This window comes from Cajanus cajan, chromosome 1, assembly GCF_000230855.2.
Source record: "Cajanus cajan strain Asha chromosome 1, NIPB_CcT2T_4, whole genome shotgun sequence".
In the NCBI taxonomy this organism is placed as follows: domain Eukaryota; kingdom Viridiplantae; phylum Streptophyta; class Magnoliopsida; order Fabales; family Fabaceae; genus Cajanus; species Cajanus cajan.
In genome coordinates, this window is record NC_138517.1 from 6,894,058 (window position 1) to 6,914,638 (window position 20,581).

At 31.1% G+C, this 20,581-nt stretch overlaps 2 protein-coding genes across 4 annotated transcripts; both read left to right on the forward strand.

Annotated features, from left to right (window-relative positions):
- Positions 1-6,217: 6,217 nt before the first annotated feature.
- Positions 6,218-16,614, forward strand: ASHH3 (histone-lysine N-methyltransferase ASHH3). Of its 3 annotated transcripts, XM_020381800.3 has the most exons (15): positions 6,218-6,373; positions 8,071-8,097; positions 8,193-8,236; positions 8,783-8,912; positions 9,127-9,241; positions 9,816-9,915; positions 10,471-10,549; positions 10,643-10,814; positions 10,939-11,019; positions 11,114-11,240; positions 14,754-14,781; positions 15,035-15,119; positions 15,575-15,620; positions 15,705-15,790; positions 16,289-16,614. In XM_020381800.3, the coding sequence occupies exons 3-14, from the start codon at positions 8,219-8,221 to the stop codon at positions 15,771-15,773; spliced, it is 1,050 nt and encodes a 349-aa protein (XP_020237389.1). In that variant the 5' UTR covers positions 6,218-6,373; positions 8,071-8,097; positions 8,193-8,218; the 3' UTR covers positions 15,774-15,790; positions 16,289-16,614. The 3 variants fall into 3 exon arrangements, with proteins under 3 accessions (XP_020237389.1, XP_020237381.1, XP_029125263.1); XM_020381792.3 differs by having other exon boundaries at positions 8,071-8,236; XM_029269430.2 differs by lacking the exon at positions 8,193-8,236.
- Positions 16,615-17,991: 1,377 nt separating this feature from the next.
- LOC109815619 (small ribosomal subunit protein uS3x) lies at positions 17,992-20,298 on the forward strand. The gene is made up of 6 exons (XM_020380379.3): positions 17,992-18,150; positions 18,263-18,410; positions 18,482-18,653; positions 19,400-19,454; positions 19,542-19,673; positions 19,790-20,298. Exons 1-6 carry the CDS (start codon positions 18,121-18,123, stop codon positions 19,961-19,963), a joined length of 711 nt encoding a protein of 236 aa, XP_020235968.1. The 5' UTR covers positions 17,992-18,120; the 3' UTR covers positions 19,964-20,298.
- The last annotated feature ends 283 nt before the right edge of the window (positions 20,299-20,581 follow it).

The following is a 20,581-nucleotide window of genomic DNA, read 5'->3' on the forward strand; positions in this document are numbered from 1 at the left end:
GTTAATGACGTGTAAAATAATTATTTTAAAATTGAATAAACTAGTATTTTAATATATGTAATGTACATGTTAAAAAATTAAAATAAATTATACATATAAATAAATATTATGTTTGAATGTATAAATTATATTTTAAATTTTAAATATAGATATTTAAATATATAAAATTATATTTTATATTTATGATATATAATTTAATTGAATCACACATAGTTTTAAAAACCGGATCGGTCATCAAACCGGTTAAAGTACTGGGTCAGTGGGTTAAAGGTTGAACCGATGAGTCACTAGTTGAATCACATGACTCGATTTTTATTATTATTTTTTTAAAATATTCATGTTAAATATATTTTATACTTATAAATTTTAATAAATTCATATCTTATTTTAAATTTCAATTTTTTTATTTTATTTAAAATTATTTTTATTTTGTAAAAAATACATAAAAAAATTATATGTTAAACTGTATATTAATACAAGTTAAAAATATAAATAATATGTACATATATAATATGCTTGCAATTGATATCGCAAAATAATATATGTAATATTTACATAGATATTATATTATTAAATATATAATTTAAAATTAATAATATACTATAAAAGTTATTTAAGTTGTATATATTACAAACAAATACATTAGAACAAGTAGTCATTGTTATATTTAATAAGACTCTTTGTTCTTCCATTAAGAGATTCAATTATTATTATTATTTTTGTGGTTTATGGTCCCTTAAAAAAATTAATATATATATATATATATATATATATATATATATATATAAGTGTGGTTGAACCGGTTTGACCCACCGGTTCACCGGTTGAACTGGAAAATTGACCGGTTCAATCCCGTTTGAAACAGGCCAACTGCATAACTAATCTAACTTAAGATTCGGACCAGCTAACTAGTTCGACTGGTCGATTTGATCTGGTTTTTAAAACACTGGTATCACAATATTATTTTTATTAATTGGATATTTATTTTAGAAATATAAAATTTAATTGATAAATAATTATTATAAATAAAAACAGAATTAGATATGAAGTTAAAATTTTTTTAAAAATTCTCTTGTCAAAAAAATATTATTAAAAATACTCTCATATAGAATAATCATTTTTTATTTATATGGGAAGGTTGATTTATCATATCATGGTTGTTTGTGAATGATTTTACATAATTAAAAAAATACACAACATGTGTATTATTATCTATTCATGTTTTTTCACCTAAAAACATAAATAAATGAGCTCTTGATTTGCATATAAAATAAATAAATAAAAGATTTTGAAATTTAAAATTCAAAAGAGATTTATCATTCAGACAAAATTTAGGTATAGTTCCTTAGGTGTAATTGATGTTATTCTCCATATAAAGTTAAAGTTTTATCTTAGTAGTATGCCTAAATATACATTAAATACAAGTGTATAATACCAAGTCAAAACTCCAACTATAATTGGAGAACGAGGTAACATTGTATGATTTGATGTTTTATTATATGATATATATTTTTTTAAATGATGTTATGTTCTAAATGTTATTATTTTAAAACTTTGAAGGTCAAGGGAATTTAAAAGTTAATTTGTTTGAAGTTGAGACCAAAGTTGACAAAGTTTAGGAGAAGCATATAAGATTTTCTAAAGATTTGAACTTCATAAGTTCATTTCTTAAAGCTTCTAAAGAAAGGTTTAGAGAGATAGACTTTGAAGCTAAAAGAGATCTCTCTTTCTTTTAACTTTTTAGAAGTGTTTTGATTTTTCCCTGAAGTAGAGATTATTGTAATTAAGTAGAGATTCAAAGCTAAGGAGTTGAAAATTAAAGGGAGAAGTTGTCGTACAAAAAGTTAGAATTCGTTGTGTTTTCTTTATCATCCTTTTTGAGGTAGTTGTTGAAGAAGGAGAACTTAGGGTTGATGAACCCAAGACCTAAAATTTATGATTTCTTGTTGTATTCATGTTGTATGTTGAATTTTGTAACACCCCAGTTTTCATACTTTTATTGAGGATGGTTTAGTAATTTTCATAAAATTTTATTTAAGGTGTTTTAGTAGCCTAGAACGGGCCGTTCCCAAATTGGAACGGGTCATTCCAAGCTATTAAAAAGTTTGATATTTAGTAGTCTAGAACGAGTCGTTCCAAACCACCAAAATAGCTTATAACCCTAGTTGGGAACGGGTCATTCCAAAGTTGGGAACGGGCCATTCCAAATATGGACGTTGTGAGTTAAAACTCATCTCTAGAACGGGCCGTTCTGGTTTGAGAACGGGCCATTCCATATGTGAATTTTTCATATGATGAAAGGATCCAAAACGGGCCATTTCGGATCTGAAACGGGCCGTTCTAGTCACTCCTGAAATCTATAAATAGAGCACTCTGGCACTATTTCTAGACACACTCTCTGGAGACCAAGGAGAATCAAGAGAAGAAGATTAACCAGATTCCGCTCTAGCTTCTCTTTTTGCTTATCCAGGTAAGGGGGGAGTGAGAAACCTCACTCGGGAGTGTGGAAATAATTGTTGGGTAGTTGGATTAGCCCCCAATCCCTTGCCTGATGCATGCTTCTAGGAACAGACAAAATATGAATGTTTTATGTTTTGCCTTCTGATTGTTCTATTTTGTTTTTTGTTGGATGTGATGTATGAATATGTGATTAATTTTAATGATATCAATTAGAATGCTCTATGGGTTCTTGAGAGAACTGTATGAGAAAACAAGTCAAATATGAATGTTTTCTGTTTTGCCTTCTGATTGTTCTGTTGTGTTCTTTGTGTGATGTAGAGTGTAAATATGTATTTGATTTCAAAATTAGATAAGTTTTGATATGAATTAGAGTGTTCAGTGGGTTCCTGTGTGAAACCCTACGAGGAACAATTATGAGTATGACTATGTGAAATATGAACAAATGACATGAGACATGATGTGAATGAGAATGTGCTAATGTGAACACTATGACTGTGAGAATGTGAAACGTGATGAAATGAGATAAGACATGAAAATTCCATGACAAGTGAAATGTTGAGTCAATGAAATAGTGAATGTGTGACATGCATCATGTGTATATATGATTTATTCCAAGTGTGCCGCTTAGGCCGCATACCGGTGATGTAACAAGCTATGAGATGAGATGACTTATTCCAGGTGTGTCGCTTAGGTCGCATACTAGTGATGTAACAAGCTATGAGATGAGATGACTTATTCCAGGTGTGTTGTTTAGGCCGCATGCCAGTGATGTAACAAGCTATGAGATGAAATGACTTATTTCAGGTGTGCTGCTTAGGCCGCATACCAGTGATGTAACAAGCTATGTGATGAAATGATTTATTCTAGGCGTGCCGCTTATGCCGCATACCAGTAATGTAACAAGCTATTCTAGGTGTACCTTGGGTCACTAGTGATGAAATGATGAGAAATGTGAAACTTCTGTATGGCGACACATGCATGCATTTACGAGTCGAGTCTATGACATCATTGCATGATAAATGAGTATACATGTGATATTGATTGTGTATGTGTATTGTTTACATGTGATTTGTGCTTGTGACTTATGTTTGTTGTGTGTGTGTTATTTAACATTTATTTCTACACCTAAACATGAGTGAGATGTTTCTCACTTCCTTATTGTTCTTTGTATGTGTTTAAATTGGGTTGCATGTGATCATCAGCACGAGAATGTTGGTGACGAGGCTTAGGCTTCAGTTGGGCATGCTCTGATAGGATATGTGACATCGGGGCATAACTAGACTTAGTTTAAGATTTTCTTATTGTTATTTTGTTTTGGAAAAGATTCATTTTTCTATCAATTCCGCATTTGACCATGTTTGAAGTTTACGAATGTGAATTCTCTACTCTTATATTAATGGATTCATTGTTTTAATTCTAAAGATTTTATTTAAACTAAGAATATGTTTTTATAATTGTTGGGGTAGAGGGTGTCACAAATTTAATGATGAATTCATGTTATCTAAGTTGTTTAGAATCATTTCTATGATTTTGATTTCAATTTTAAAACTAATAGATGAGTTTATGAGGTAAGAAATCACAAAATGGTGAAGTTACATGTAGGATCAGCATAATTCGTTGGGCCAAGTTAATTTGATTTGATGATTTTTAGGACTTTCAAGATATTTATGTTTGTACTATCATATTGTTATTGCAAGTTGAATAATTACAGAGTGATGTTATATTATGTAATTAATGATTGATGAATCATGTTGTAGAATGTTGAAATAAAACATGTTGAGCTGTTTAAGTTGAATTGGATAATGTTCTGAGTGTTGTATAAATTGTGTTGATTTATTTCATGGTGCTTAAGTTGTGAATGTAAGTTGTTCATGATGTTGTAAAATACTTGAAATATGATAATTGAATATAATATATAAAATGTTGATATTTGATTATATGTTATGATGATTTAAGTTGATTAAATTTGGAAGTAGCTTGTTGTTGGAAGTTTTATGAAGTGAGTTGTTATAAACATGTGGTGCATGTTTTAAGTTGAAAGTAAACTAGAGGAGAGAAAAATTATTTTTGAAAATTTAAATATCTCATTGTGTAAATATCCATTGTGGTGCTCTAAGAGCCTAAAAGTTGAAAACCCTTTAGCTAGTAAGATGTCTTCTGATTGGGAAGTTGTTTTAAGTTTTCCCCTCTAGGTTTTTTAGTTGAAACAATATGGTGGAGGTCAATCATACTTGTTGTAAGTGGCCAATGAATATGGTATAAGGCCGGAGACAAAAATCTCTAACCAAGTATTGAAAAAGTGCATAATATTTGAAGGATAATCGGTAGGCTAATTTCATATGTGTTTAGTTATGCATGTTTAAGTCGTGGTAGACTCATACCTAAGTTGTTCACAATAATATTTAATTTTATTAGTGTAAGTAGCAAAACTTAAGAAACTATTTATCGTTACCATGTCTACCATTGTTTCTAGTTATTATACTAGTCGGTGTTTTTGGTTACCATGTTAATCGTTTTTTTTTATTTTTTTACCAATCATCATGGTTTGGTAATGTCAAGTAACTTAGAATACTCACTCAGTTGCAGGAAAGTTCCATAAGTTGTTATGCATGCTGACACATCAATTGTTTAGTCACTCAATTATTTATGTTGTTCAATTGCTAAGTTGTTTATATTGTTAAGTTGTGGATGTTGTTATAGTTACTATTATGCTTTAAAGCTAATCGGTTGTTTAAGTTGTTTATGTTGCTTAGTTGAGTAGTTGTTTATGTTGCTTAGTTGAGTAGTTGTTTATGTTGCCCGATTGCTTTAAGTGGATTAGTTATTCAGTTGATTTATGTTATTAAGTTGTGAATGTTGTTAAAGTTATTATTATGCTTTTAAGTTGAAAAATTAACATGTTGCTAAAGCTGTATATGTTGCTATAAGTTGTTTATTTCTTATATTTAATGATATGATGTTTTCTTCCACAAACTTATCCTTGCTTTTCTGTGTTACTGGCCTATGAAGATCATGCTTATTGTGAAAGTAGGGTAGGATTAAGTCAAAGGGGAGCAAGATTTCGTGCATATTATTATCCTTATTTTGATACAATTAATTTTTCGATAGTAGATACTTTGTATCAATACTACTGTTATAAAAAAAAATAATCTATACTTAAATTTAAATTTTGTACCTCTCCATCATAGTCAAATTAATGTGTAATTGTGTATATATAATTATAACTAGCATATTAGCATGTGTAATGCACAACTTAAATGTTTATTATAAATAACTAAATTTAAAATAAATTATGTATATAAATAATTACTATGTTTGAATATATAATTATATTTAAAATTTAAATAAATAAATATATAAATTATATTTAAATATCGATAATTTATTTTAAAAATATTAAATTTTATTCTTAAATAATTATAAAAATTGAATTAGATATGAAAAAAAATCTTAAAGATTTTCTTATTAAAGAAAAATCTCAAAAAAACTATCACATTCATTCATGATTTATATACAAAGATTAATTGATAAATAAAAATTAAATGTGAAGTTAATTTTTTTAAAAAATTCTCTCGTAAAAAAATTTAAAAACACTCATGAGCAAGTTTGTGATTTATATATGGGTTGATTTATTTATTTAATAATATTCTAATTTATTTAACAATCATTATAATTGACATTAATTTGTATGTTAAATACAAAATATTAAAAAATAATAATAATAATAAAGAACCCTATTTTGTGGTCAAGTTCTGAATCTGATGTCGTTTGAAGTTTGAAAAGCTTCAACTGAGAATCAAACACCAATCGCACCCGACAGTTTATCTGAGTTGGTTATATACACGCGTTCACACCGTCACGTCCATTTTTTGTTTCCAATCGCTCACTCTGTTCTTCTTCAACACCCTCCCAGGTTCTCTCTCTCTGGATTATGATGCTTATTCCCATTTTGCCCTTCTTTTTCACTGCTTCTACAATCCCCTTTTGGATTCTCGCTCATTCCATTCCAACTCTTTTGTGATTTTGAAGTTTCTTGACTGTCCCACTAACATTCGCAACGATTTTTTTATGGGTTTTCGCAAAAATTGGTTCTTTACTCACACTTGTGTGTGTGGCTACTTTCCATCAGTGTTTTTCTCACACTGTTCTGAGTTCTAGTCCGGGGAAAGAAAATGGGGAGGGAAAAAGTTTGAATTTTTCAGTTATATATTTAATTACTTTTGGCTTTGAGGAACTTTTCTCTTGTCTGGGTAAAGGGAAAAGTAAAAGAGGGACCGGGGGGATTGTGATTTGTGAATTTAGTGTTTCGATTGTGATTTGTGAAAACATGGGGGAAAAGTTTGAAAATTTCAATTACATAATTATATATATATTTTTTAGGATTTTTCTTTTGTTTTGGGATGAAAGGGGGAAAGGAAAAGAGGGAAGCGGGAGGGAAGAATTCTTGTGAATGTAGTATTTCAATTGTGATTTGTGAAAACAGGGGGAGGGCGGGTTGAATTTGTCAATTATTATATAGTAATGATTTTTTTCTTTGATGAATTTTCTCTTGTTTGCTGGGTGGTGTAGGAAAAAGTAGAAGAGTGAAGGGGGAGGGGAGAATTGTTATTTGTGAATGTAGGATTTCATTTGTGACTTGGGAAAACAAGAGAGGGGGGAGAGTTTGGATTTTTCGATTATATAATTAATTTTTTCTTTCAGAAATTTTCTCTTGTTTGGGGGAATGGAAAAGTATAAGACGGAAGGGGGAGGGGAGAATTGTGATTTGTGAATGTAGGATTTCAATTGTTATTTGTGAAAACAAGGGGAGAAAAAAGTTTGAATTTTTCAATTATATAATTACTTTTTTCTTGTTTGGGTGAAGGGAGAGACTTGCACTTTTTGGGATTTTCTTCTGAACATTTTTATGACAGTTGGAATTTACAAAGAACAATTTGTTTGAGGATTTGAGATTGATGGGATTTTAGGAAATTAAATTGATCCTTGCTTGTGTGTACCAAATCCTGTGCATGTGAGCCAGGGTCCTTTTAGTTTTTCAATTTATATTCATTTAAATTTTACTGCACAGTTCTCCTATACTGGCACTTTTTTTTTCCCGCATTTGAAGTTGTAAAATTGATCAACAGATTAAGTGCAGTTATAAAGACTTAAAAACAAGTGAGATTAGTTGTTCATTTAAATTATTTATATTGTAACACCAAGATTAAGACAGCATAGAAGAAATAACTCATTATGGATCTCAATTGCGAAAAAGAGTTGGCACTCTTATAGGATTGTTAGGAATCTTGTTTAGATGTTCATGTTTGTAATTGGTTTTATTTTTTTTGTAAATTTCACTTTGCAGTTTCTTAGTGAACCTTATTGTGTATTAATTGTTCTTTTATTCCTGACATTTGACAGTCTAAAAGGAATAAGTATTGAACCATCTTTCCACTGCTCTTACTGTCTAATTTCTGTTTGTTATTGCACTAACATGTGGAAGAAAAATCTATTTATGTATATATCTGATCAAGGATGCTAGTTTTTTGATTTATTGATTTTGAAACTTAAACATAAGGATAAATTTTGATGCCTTTGCTTAAAGCTAATAAAATTTTCTTCATATTGTAGGCAAAATATGCCTTTGGAAGGAATCAAGTAAGTCTTATGTGGATTTTGTGGTATTGATTTTCAATATCCGATTTATCGTTTGAGCTTCTATTGAGAAACTGAGATACAAGCTGATCACATAGGAATATCCAGTACTCTATCAGATTTCATGCCTGCCATGAAAAAGGTTGTTTGGTGTTGTAGTAGTACACCTTTGACTAGTCATTCTCTTCAGTTCTTTAAAATGTTACAATGTGATAATGTTGGTATTGGCAAAGTGCATGGAAATTAGATGTGAGAACTTACTATTATTTGCCATATGTATCTCTCTCTCTCTCTCTCTCTCTCTCTCTCTTAAGTCAACTATTGGTAAAAGAGAATAGCTTTTCCTTATTCTTTTTTATTTAATTATCCACTGTTGAAGTTGCTGTGCCTTATTCCATCTCTTTATTCTGTGTATTCTTTTTTCTTTTGAGATTTGCAGCATTGTTCTCTCATAGAAACTATTTATTCTTGCTGTTTATATTATATCTGTTAAATTTCTCCTTTTAAGTTAAGATGGCCTTATTAATCAAACAATGTATTTTGGTTTTGATAGGGTTTCCTTGTATATTTTACTTTTTATAGAATATGTTGTTGTAGTCTCTTACTATTCAGTTAATCAATTAGAATTTCACCTTTTTAAATTGCATTTGTCTGTATATCGAGTTCCTTACATTTTTTGTTTTAACAGAATCCTGAAGAGAGTCGGTTTGGATCTGTATTCAACAAGTTGGAAAAGGTGCTTGGAGAACCTGTTGACTTTGAACTTCCAGATTGGATTAATAAATTGAAGCCTATGCAGTACACCTATATAAAACGCAGTATCCTTCATACACATTATCCTGAAATGTTCACAATCTCTCATGTAAAGGACAGTAACCTAATTTGTAAATGTTGGCCCAGCTCATATGCTATCTTCAGTTGTTTGTAGTTTCCTCATTTCTTCTGAAGTATTTGACCCTGTTATACTTAGTTTGTCAGTTTAAAATGACGTATAGGTTTACATAATCTTTTGTTTGTTCTTATTAATTTAAGATATATATGTCACTAAGAAGGTCAAGAAATCTCGGTTTGACGATGATGGCATATTCTGTTCCTGTACTCCTTCCCCTGGATCTACCAGTGTATGTGGAAGAGATTGCCACTGTGGGTAAGTATTCCATCTGTACGTGTTTTTATGGAAATTTTTACTTGTTTATTCTCATTTCTAGCACACGCTGACTCCATCTGAGTATTATTGCTGAATCTACCTTAATTTCTAAATTTTATTGTCAGCAGCCATCCATCCAAAATAATCATTTCTTTTTTCAGAAATATATTATTATTATTGTAATATTGATTCAATTTATCATTATCGTCACTATTGGGTTGCTGATTATTCTCATTGTTACTGACCTGAACCCTGATAATGATTGTTTCCATAGCTGAGCAGGATAGAAAAACATGTTACATTCCTCAAAACCCCGCAAAATGAACAAGAATGGGATGGTGTAGGCGTGTAGCTTGATTGGTTTTGTTCCATGCTTGAAAGGGGTTATTATCTTGGAATAATCATGCTAGTGGTCTTCCCTGTGGAGTGTTGTTATATATTTAAAATGAGTAATTATTGTTTCTAGAGAGTATACTATTTATTTTATTATTTAATAATGCATAAACATAAAGTCAAGTATAGCACCATAATTTTGAGTCAAATTATTCATTCATTATGTTGACTGTCCCTGTAGGATGCTTCAGTCTAGCTGTTCATCAGGCTGTAAATGTGGGAGCTCATGTCTTAACAAACCGTTTCAGAGTCGTCCTGCGAAAAAGATGAAATTGGTTAAGGTATAAACTTGTGGTTCAGGATTTTGTTCTTGGTTTGTTATAATCTTGATATCTATTTCAGTATTTTCTCGTATTTTATTATTTTCAGTAATTTGTTCCATCCTCGTAACACTATGAAGATTAACATATATGAATGTTTGTCTTCAAAAAAGTTATTCCTGTATTTTCTATTCATTTGCAAAATCAATTCTTCATGTTCTCCATTTTAATTTCTGCTCATATTGCAGTGTGTATCACTGTTATCTTTAGTTACTGGATGTATTTTCCTTCTATTTTGTCTTGAAAGTTCCTTAGTCTTTATTCTATTAGTTTTTGCTAAACAAACTAATAAATTCTTTACCATAAAAGGAAATTTGAAAACTAATAATTTTTTTCCTTTCTTAATTGATCGACCTCATTTATCATTATTTCAACCACTTTTATATCCATCCCAACACCAGCACCCTGTTTTTGTGCACATAGATGTGTGCTCTTATTCTAGCTAGGTTAGTTGAATACGTATAAAAACTTGCATTTCTCTTCTAATAACATTTAATTTTAATATATTGTTTGTAGACTGAGAAATGTGGTTCTGGAATTGTGGCGGATGAAGATATCAAGCTTGGGGAGTTTGTCATCGAATATGTTGGAGAAGGTGACAGTGAATTGTTTTCATGGCTACATTTATAAAATGAGTTTTTGTTTCTTTAAATTATCTTAAAAGCTACTTATGAGCCTTTCTCTACAGTAATTGATGACAAAACATGTGAGGAAAGGCTTTGGAATATGAAGCATCGTGGGGAAACAAATTTCTACTTATGTGAAATCAATCGAGATATGGTGATTGATGCAACATATAAGGGAAACAAATCAAGATACATTAATCATAGTTGCTGCCCCAATACTGAGATGCAGAAATGGTTGACTACTAATTGTTTTATTCATATGATGTTGTAGCAATATTTGGTCATTTATTTTACATCATCATTTAATAGTGTGATTTAGGTACTTCCTCTAACAAGTGCATGTTTTTTCTATCTTAAGGATAATTGATGGTGAAACAAGAATTGGCATATTTGCGACTCGTGACATAAAAAAGGGCGAGCATCTGACTTATGATTACCAGTATGTGCACTTTCCTGTTTCATTGATTACACCCTTTCAGTTGAACTATATTTTCTATATGGATATGTTTTCTATGTTTCTAACTACGTAGCAGGTTTGTTCAATTTGGTGCAGATCAAGATTGCCACTGTGGTGCTGCTGAGTGTAGGCGTAAGTTGGGTGTCCGACCTACCAAGCCTAAAATGGCTTCAGATGCTGCATTAAAATTAGTTGCATATCAGGTGGCTTCATCTTCTCATAAATAGCCAATCTATCTAGAGTAGATATATGTCTCTATGACTCTTGAGTTACAAATTAGACTTGTGATTGAGAATTTGGATTTCCATGACTTGTTTGGTTTTATTTGTTGTGTTTGCATGTCTGGGAGTTTTTGTGCGTAAAAGTGGCTTTCTTTTCTTATGATATAACAATAAAATGAGATTAATGAAGTTAATGAAAAGGTAAAAAGGGCCTTTTATATGTGGTAAAATCCTTATGGTGGGTGGTTACGGTCCTGAATTTCCAAATTATAAGCCCAAGAAGCAGTTGTATAATAATGTTTTTGGGTGTGAATGTTCAACACGTGTCATTTCTTTGTTATTATTGGGAGAATTATTAGTAGGACCGTCTTAGGCATTATATTTCATTTGTGCTGTATTTACATTAGAGAAGATTCACACAGGAACAAACTTTCATAAAAATTTGGGGTGGGTAACTGGAGGATTAAATTGCTACGGCAAAGCTTGATTTCAACAACCTGGCCAGTGGCCACTTCAATATTCAACAGAGGAGGTGCTTGGGATTTTAGGTTGTTGAGAGATAGACTATAGTTGTAGTTATCCAAGAATTAAGAGGGAATGACTTTTATATATGCTTTGGTACGATGAATAGATGGTTTGTACATCAAGTCTTTCACCTTTTTTTTCCCACCTTACTGTATATTTTCAATGGAATACCGTAATGTTTTGTTTTTCACATAAAAATTCTAAATAAGGCTCTGATTCTAATTAGTCACATGAGTTTACAAAGTTCAATCACTAATATATGAACTGAAGCCATGTTTAATGAGAGCAAGGTTATCAATAACGGATAATGGTCTATGGCGGTAAGCCAAAAATCCGCCATAAACATATGGTGGATGGCGTGGCGGCTTATGGCGGACAAAAATAATATATATATATTAAAAGCAAAACTATAAAAAAAAAGGAGACTTTTGGGATGCATGACTTTAGTGTTGGGTGCTTACTGCTTACCATTGTGCTATAAGTGAAACAAAAATTGAGAACAACATTATAGGTTTAAAAAACAATATAACAGAACATGATAATGAATTTCTAAAGTATAGATAAATAAATTCCAAAATTTTGAAAAATTGAGAACAAAAACATTGAACAGATGAAGAACAAGAACAATCACATAAAATAAGAGAGAGAGAGAGAGAGAGAGAGAGAGAGAGAGAGAGAGAGAGAGAGAGAGAGAGAAAGATGATGAACATCTGAAGAAATGAAAAATAGATGGAAAAAACAGAGAAAAATAAAGAAATGGAAGGAAGAAGAAGAAAAAAAAATAGAAAACAAAAAGAACTCTTATGGGTCACTGGATTTGTTGGCCGGAAAACTTTTTGGAGCTTAGGCCGCTATGGTTCAGGTCGCTGGAGGCTAGTGGCCTAAGAAGGCTCACCATAGTTGTTTGTTCGCAATTTAGGAGCTTCAAAAGAGAAAAGATGAGAAAAAAAAAGAGGATGAGGAGGAATTCTACCATAGGCGCCATGAAGCCATGGCCATGGCGGATGTCGCTATATAACAGGAAATAACAGATAGCGAATGGTGGAAGGGTTCAAAAACGTCATGTTATACCTTTATGGCGGCATCATAACGGTTATTTGATAACATTGAATGAGAGATGCAAAGTAAAGTAGGTTTAATGAAGCATGCATAAATCTGAACTGAATTACAGCCCAAATAGTTCAGAAATCAGAACCAAGAGACGGAGGTAGAGGTTGAGAGAGAATAAGAATGAGGTGGGACTGTGTTAGTATGTGAGAAGAGGTTCGTAATGTGATGTTAAGGAGGAGAAACCACTGATTTGCTGGAAAAAAGCAAGTTAAAACACATTATTGTTTCATGCAACCCTACCCAGAAAACCAAATTTGCCACAGTAGGAAAATCTTGCGATCCCACAATCTTGGTATGGTCCTTTTTAGATCTTTACTCCAATCAACATAAATGCTATAGCAATTAGCAACACATTTTTCTAAACACACTCTTAGAAATAACAAATTTTTGTGGGTTTGTCTTTTTATTTAATGAGTGGGTTGAGTAAATTTTAAACAATAGGAGAGAGTGTATCTATGAAGCACAACCACTTCTCTTGTTTGAAGTTTCGTGATGTTGGACACTTTCTGAAAACTGGCACTTCCTGGACATGTGTCTAACTCTAATCATTAGGTATCCAATTAAAAAAATATTTTTTTTTGTCAGTTTAGACACTTGAACCAACACTTCATATGGAGGGACAGACACAAATATCATTAAAATTATGTGATGCCTCACTTTTTTTGAGGTTATCATAGAAAAAACTTAGTAAGTTGGTTGAAGTTTATTTGGATAAATTTCTTTATAAGCACTTCAAGGAGAAAAAAGTAGGAAGAAAAAATGAAATTGCATAATTTTGTAGAAGCTTTCTCATGTTGGCTTCCGCAAAAACTTATTTTTTACTTAATGCATAACCCATTATGGAGAAACCTTTTCATTTTTCTTTCCTATTTTCTCTCCTAAAAGTGTTTCTAGAGAAGTTTATCCAATCTAGTCTTAGGTATCTTTGGTTTAAATATGTTTATAAAATACAACAAATCTCCCTTATAAAACAAAATATACAATAACTAAAAGATATTTGTAGGTATTTAATATATATATATATATATATATATATATAGCATCATTCTCTTTCTTTTTCTATCCATTTTGGAGAGATTAATAAACTTGCTGGTCCCAATCCCACCCACTTTTTAATCATTTCCCTCTGATCTTTTAAAGAACCAAACAAAGGAAAGATGAATGTTTCGGTTCCCTTCTGTGGCGGACATTGATCCGGGAAGTGAGGGGTCTCAACCTCAGACTCCAGTGGTGACTTGGGGGATCTGCAGGTATCCTCCCTTGAGGTCTCAAGGCCCAACAAATCCTTGACTCCTCGAATACAATGGGATTTCACATTCCAAACGTATGCTAAAAGAAAAAGAGAGAAATTTTAGTGGTGAGCATAGATTCAGAGAACAGAAACTGTGTTCATTGAATTCATTCTCCAAAACAATCATAGGAGAGTAGGGTTGGAAACGACTCAATACAATTTGACTTTGAGAATGGTTCAGTTTAGCTCATCAACTCGATTTGATTTAAAATTTTAATTATTTCACATATTTTTATTTATTTATTTCATATAAAGATAAAGTTCAATGAGTCAGTTACCTAATGTGACAGCTGGCTGCAGCTGCACAAGCTAACATACTAAAGTATTATGATAAAACTCCCTTTATGGAGGGAATGACAAATCATTCATTTGATGGAATTACATTCCCCTTTTAAAAGGTGCTACTAGTCATTCTATCCTCTCAGTTTTCTTTTCCATTTTTTATTCTTATGCGATCTATCCCCAAGTAATTAGCTTAATCACGTTTATTGAATTTGGTCTGTACTACATGTATACCAATTTATAAGTATCTCTGTTTTTGACTAATTGTGTGCTTTTTGTCTGGACAGGTTTATCATAATGGAGGTTTGCAAATTGGTGAGCTTGCTTCTTTATTTTGTTAGTCATATAAACCTAATCTCGTGGTGTAGTAAAACTAAAACATGGTTTCAGCTCATCTTTTATGTCATCTCCGCTCCTTACTTTCAACATTTACTATTACTATATACTATATCCTATTTTATTTTTCTTCTGAAAGAAATAATGCTTAAAATCTATAATCTATTCCTCCTCTTTTAATTTTATCTTCTATATTATAAAATGTCCCTTTTTGTTGTACTTGGTGTTTCAGGAAGTTCTCGTGTTGTTGACCAATCAAAGTGCTTGCACAATTGCATTGGTGAAGTTATTAGGATAAAACAGCTTGGAAATGTGCGGTATGTTGTGATACTGTCTCATGTGGTTTATGCATTTATTTATATTTTATTAATTATTAAGGTTAACTTAAATGCGCAATTTTGTACCCCCTATATTATCAAATTCGCAATTTTGGTCTTTCTATTTTATTGTGAAAATTGTTACATTAGTCATAATTTGACAAGAAATAAATGACATGACAATTAAATATTTAATAATGTTAGGCCAAATTTCACTAATCATCATGTCATTTACCCAATGATGGTCATGGTCAATGTTACAATTTTAACGATTAATTGATGATCATTCAATAGAGGGATTAAAATTGCACATTTTATAAAATTGATGGACTAAGATTGCGGAATTAAAAATATAGGGATCAAAATTATGGATTTGATATTACATGGGACCAAAATTGCAATTAAGTCAATAGAGATTATAAACTTCCATTGTTTTCATTCTTAAAATGTTACAGGTTTGGAATTATTAAACGGTTTGATAAACATTCTCGAAAACACTCGGTAAGAGATTCTTTGGTTGTATTTTCACATTTAAGATGAAAATTGTCATCAAATATGAGTATCCATTTATTTTTGCTTTTGCAGGTCATGTTTGAGGATGGTTGTGTTGAAATTTTTGACATGTCAAAAGAGGACTGGGAACTTGTGAGATAGTGTGACACAACTGTTGGGTAGGAACTACTTGTGAATATCTCTCCGAATTGGTACACTTTTATTTGATTTGTTGACTTGGAAATGGTGAACTAATTTAGTTGGCCTGCTTTTAGTATGTGTATAAGTCTGTCATGGTGTATAAATAACAAGTTTCTCATATCACCTTTCCAAGGCATGTGAAGAGGTTTTAACTTGATTTTGGCCATAAAGGTTTTTGTCTTCCTTAATTATATCATATCAAGTTCCAGTGTTTTAAAAAAGAGAAAAGGTAATGCACCAAAACTGTAAAACAGTTTTATACATTCATCTAGTCACAAACTACCATTATAGTGAGTTTGTACTTTTAAAACAATTAGCTTAAAAGTCATGACAACCAAGACTTTTGATTAGTTGACAGTGTAAAAGCTTTTACACTGACCGTGTATAGCCATTAAATCTTTTAAAAAAATCATTAATAGTGAAGTCTTTTGCCCCTCTTATTGCATTAGCTGTTAACTTTTTGGAGTCATGTGCAGGTGCAGGTGAAAAGAATTAAACTGAAATTTGGAGTCGAAATTCTTTCATTGCGTGTGCATAATTCTTGTAGTTCCTGAGGCTCTGATCAACAGAATGTGAAGCGGAATAGATCAACATAATCTTACTGATTGAAGATATTAATAAGTTTTGTTTTCTACTGACAAACTGTATTGTGTAAGCCTAGAACATTGTTGTTCAATTACTTCAATATACTGGAAATAATCCATAAATTTTTGAAATCCTGGTTGTACTGTAAAATGAGGATTCATCTTGTACCATTACCAGGGATATGTGTAGTTGTTTCAAGTGTATTATTTACTTCCTATTTTTCTAGTATAAGGAATTTTAAATTCAGTGAAAAATATAGGGGTTCTGAGTTGGCAAAAAGGAATTTTTTTAAAAAAATGTTTTTTACATGTGTTACTCTTTGATCAATGCAAGAAGGCTTTTATCCTTTAAAGTGGGGCACATTAATCTTTCTTTTCCTGGACTTATATTGCGAGAATCATTTTGCTTCAATGAATTGAAAACGGTGTTTGATTTTTGTAGCTTTTAATTTCTATTGAACCTTACATTACAAAGGCAAAGGAGCAACTTTCTGTATGGGTACTCTTAAATTGTAGGTACAATAATGAAACAATAAGTGTATGCACCATGTAATATCTAATGGAGAAGTTTCTGCAAAAGTGTAGTGCATAACAGGCATTATTTTTTAAATAAAAGGACAGTATTACAAAATTGACAATTAAAAATTAATCTATACTTAAGAAAAATAATCAATAAATTTATGTTTGTAACTTTAATCTCGGTACAATTGGAGAGAAGGAGATGGAATGATAGAAATATAGACTTAGATTTAATTTCTATTATGATCATCTTTGCAATAAAATAAGTCTATCAATTTGAATTGACGAGTCTTTATGTAGTTAACTAAGTGATTGATGTATGAATATTGATTGTTACAAATGCAGAAAATTTAAGTTAATATTGGTAATAAAAAAAGTTATTTTATAAAATTATAATTATTTTCATTATGATTTTTATAATTTATAATAATTCTACTAATTTCATAATATTGTCACAACACTCATTATGCGTATATGATTTTTTAAAAAATAATATTGAAATATTAAAAAAAAACTCTTTTAATAGAATTAAAGCGTAAATATGTTTAGTTATTGCAAAATGATAATATTTTTTAAAATTTTAATCATTTAATTTTTTTTATCCTTTTAAAATTTGAAATTATTGTTTTAATCTCTATTATTATATGACACTTTTAATTACTTTTTTTAGAAGATACTTTTAACTTCTTATGTGTTTATTAAAATGTTATGTGATTATCTAAAGTAGTATCTTTTTACCAAAAAAAAAACTAAAGTAATATCTATAAATAACACCTTTAATTTTTTTATATGAAAATCTTTAAAATAATATTATATATATACTTTAAAATAATATTATAGATTTTAAAAATATTAAAAATAAAGAAAACATATTATAAAAACCAAAATTAAAATTTGTTTATTTTATGAGGATAAAAACATATTTAAGTATGGAATTAATAAAGTTATTTTCCATTGTACCAAAAAAAAATAGAATTAATAATTTTTCTTCACCCAATTTCATTTTATTTTTAAATAAAACCTACGATCTTAAACTCAAGTGATCTGAACCGTCGGATTAACTGCGTCCTCTTACCTATAAATTCAATCTTTATCTGCGCCCAAACCTACTTCTCCAGAATTAGGGTTTGCAGTCACAACCTTTGTTTCACTCACTCTCTGCGTTTAGATCAGAATCAGATCGAGTTTCGTACCCACTAACAACCATGGCCACTCAGATGAGTAAGAAGAGAAAGGTCAGTGCTATAATCCATCGGAAACACCAACATTTTCACTTCCTGCTTATCATTATCAATATTATTCTGTTTTTTTTTTTTTTTCTGCATATTGAACGGTGTTAATGTGCAGTTTGTTGCGGATGGAGTGTTCTTCGCTGAACTGAACGAGGTTCTGACGCGTGAGTTGGCGGAGGACGGTTACTCCGGCGTGGAGGTTAGGGTTACCCCTATGCGTACCGAGATCATCATCAGAGCCACCAGAACCCAAGCCGTTCTTGGTTCGTGCTTCTAGAATCTTCCATTACCATTATTCATTCATTCATTGATTGTTTTGTGTATGTATGAATAGGTGAGAAGGGAAGGAGAATTAGGGAACTAACCTCGGTGGTGCAGAAGAGGTTCAAGTTTCCCGAGAACAGTGTTGAGCTTTATGCTGAAAAGGTCAACAACAGAGGTCTTTGTGCTATTGCTCAGGCTGAATCTCTTCGCTACAAGCTCCTTGGTGGCCTTGCTGTTCGTAGGTATGTGTAGTATTCCGCAAATTCATTCATTCTTAATATACATCTTAATTTCAGATTTTTTATTAGGCATTGGTTTTACCTTTGGTTTTTATGAGTTTGTGCACTAGTTTGATGCTTATGTTTCACCATGGTATATAGATTTGAATGCTGGATTATAATTTTATCTCAATTGATTTTGACAATTTATTTACTGGTAATTTCTCTAATGTTGTTCTTATGTGTGTAATTAGTCTTGAGATGTCAATTGGGAATTAAGTCCCTTAGGACTAAATGATCCTAGGATTGAATTGAATCATACTTGCAAGCCACTTTGCCTCTTTAGCCTTATTTTCCCCTTGCATTTGTTAAATACCTTCTCTGTAACCAAAGCGATAATGCCATATGAGGCCTTCATGATGTGATGGATTGCTTCTTTGTAATTGCTGTTTTGTGTTTACTGTATGCTATGCTTCTGAAATGCTATTCTTTTTCTTGTTATATACCAAACATTTCTTTTATATTTTTCACGTGGTATTATTAATAGGTATTATTAATATTCTCTTGTTTAATGGTAATGTTACTGTATGTGATTCATGGTAGCTTCTCATTTTTAGATCTGTGTTTCTTTAACAACTTATAATTTCTATATTTTACATTACAATTTTAATTTTAATGGCTGGTTTACTTTTTTGCACTGATGCAGTTTTTTCCTTCTGTGTATTTGTGTTAGCATTATAAACTCTATATCTTAAAACTATTTATTTCAGGGCCTGCTATGGTGTTTTAAGATTTGTGATGGAAAGTGGGGCCAAGGGATGCGAGGTTTGTTTTATTGGAGCAGCTTTAAACTCCTGTTATTTTATTGCTTTATGTAATGTTTTTGCTGTAATATTTGTTTGACTTGAGCAGGTCATTGTTAGTGGAAAGTTGAGAGCTCAGAGAGCAAAGTCTATGAAATTCAAGGATGGGTACATGATTTCTTCTGGACAGCCAGTCAAGGATTACATTGACTCTGCAGTTAGACATGTGCTCCTAAGACAGGTTTGCTCCTATTCTTTATGGATACCTGATATTTATAGTACTAGGATTTTCTTATTGGCTCATTTTCTTTCATCTTGGAGTGATACGTCCTAATCACATTTTCCTGTGTTTTATAGGGTGTTCTTGGTATCAAGGTGAAGATCATGCTTGACTGGGATCCTAAAGGGAAACAGGGTCCTAAAACTCCTCTTCCTGATCTTGTCACAATTCACACTCCAAAGGAGGAGGAAGAATACAACCGACCTGCTACTGCTGTTTTAGCAACTGATATCGAGGTCCCTGTTGCTTGAAAATGTTCTAATAGCTGTCTAGTAGAAATTCATAGCACCCGAGTACCTAGTATGCAGTGTTTCTTGGCAAAGACCCAGTCGGATTTTTGTAGTTTCTGATCTTTTCAAGAATTTTTAAACTCCAGTACAAGGATTCAAGCATAAATTATTTTTATATTTACCCCTTGTTTCTGTAGTTCGAATTCTGTTTGTGGTTCGTGACATTGGTGCGTATGTGTTATTTTCCTCCAGTGCTATTTTAGTCATCTTTTTTTGGGTGAATTTTACAAAATGCAATTAAGTATTTGATTTCGGACTTTAAAAGAAATTATAAATGTGTATTTAATTTTTTTTTACTGATTTCGTACATTTAAATGTTCTTCCTTTGGTTGTTATTTAGAGTAATTATTCATTTTCCCTTTTTGAAGAAAAAATACTGCCTTACCTATTTTAGTTGAGGGGAAAATGTTGCTGAATATTCAATATTGCAAATAATTTTTTTTAGGTCAATATAGTATTTGGAATTAATTTGTATCATGTTTATTTCGAATAAAATATATTTTTTAAGGCAACAGTTGTATAGTAAAAATCGTAAGATAAATGTCTGAACTGATACATGAGTAATTCATAATTCAAAGA

What these genes read in the sequence shown, in the direction of transcription:
- ASHH3 (XM_020381792.3), top strand. An exon ending in AAAAGATGAAATTGGTTAAG is followed by an intron (nt 9,916 to 10,470) that starts GTATAAACTTGT and finishes TATTGTTTGTAG; the next exon opens with ACTGAGAAATGTGGTTCTGG. An exon ending in TAATGGAGGTTTGCAAATTG is followed by an intron (nt 14,782 to 15,034) that starts GTGAGCTTGCTT and finishes TTGGTGTTTCAG; the next exon opens with GAAGTTCTCGTGTTGTTGAC.
- LOC109815619 (XM_020380379.3), top strand. Translation starts at nt 18,121, where the DNA reads ATGGCCACTCAGATGAGTAAGAAGAGAAAG. An exon ending in CAGAACCCAAGCCGTTCTTG is followed by an intron (nt 18,411 to 18,481) that starts GTTCGTGCTTCT and finishes ATGTATGAATAG; the next exon opens with GTGAGAAGGGAAGGAGAATT. An exon ending in GGTGGCCTTGCTGTTCGTAG is followed by an intron (nt 18,654 to 19,399) that starts GTATGTGTAGTA and finishes TATTTATTTCAG; the next exon opens with GGCCTGCTATGGTGTTTTAA.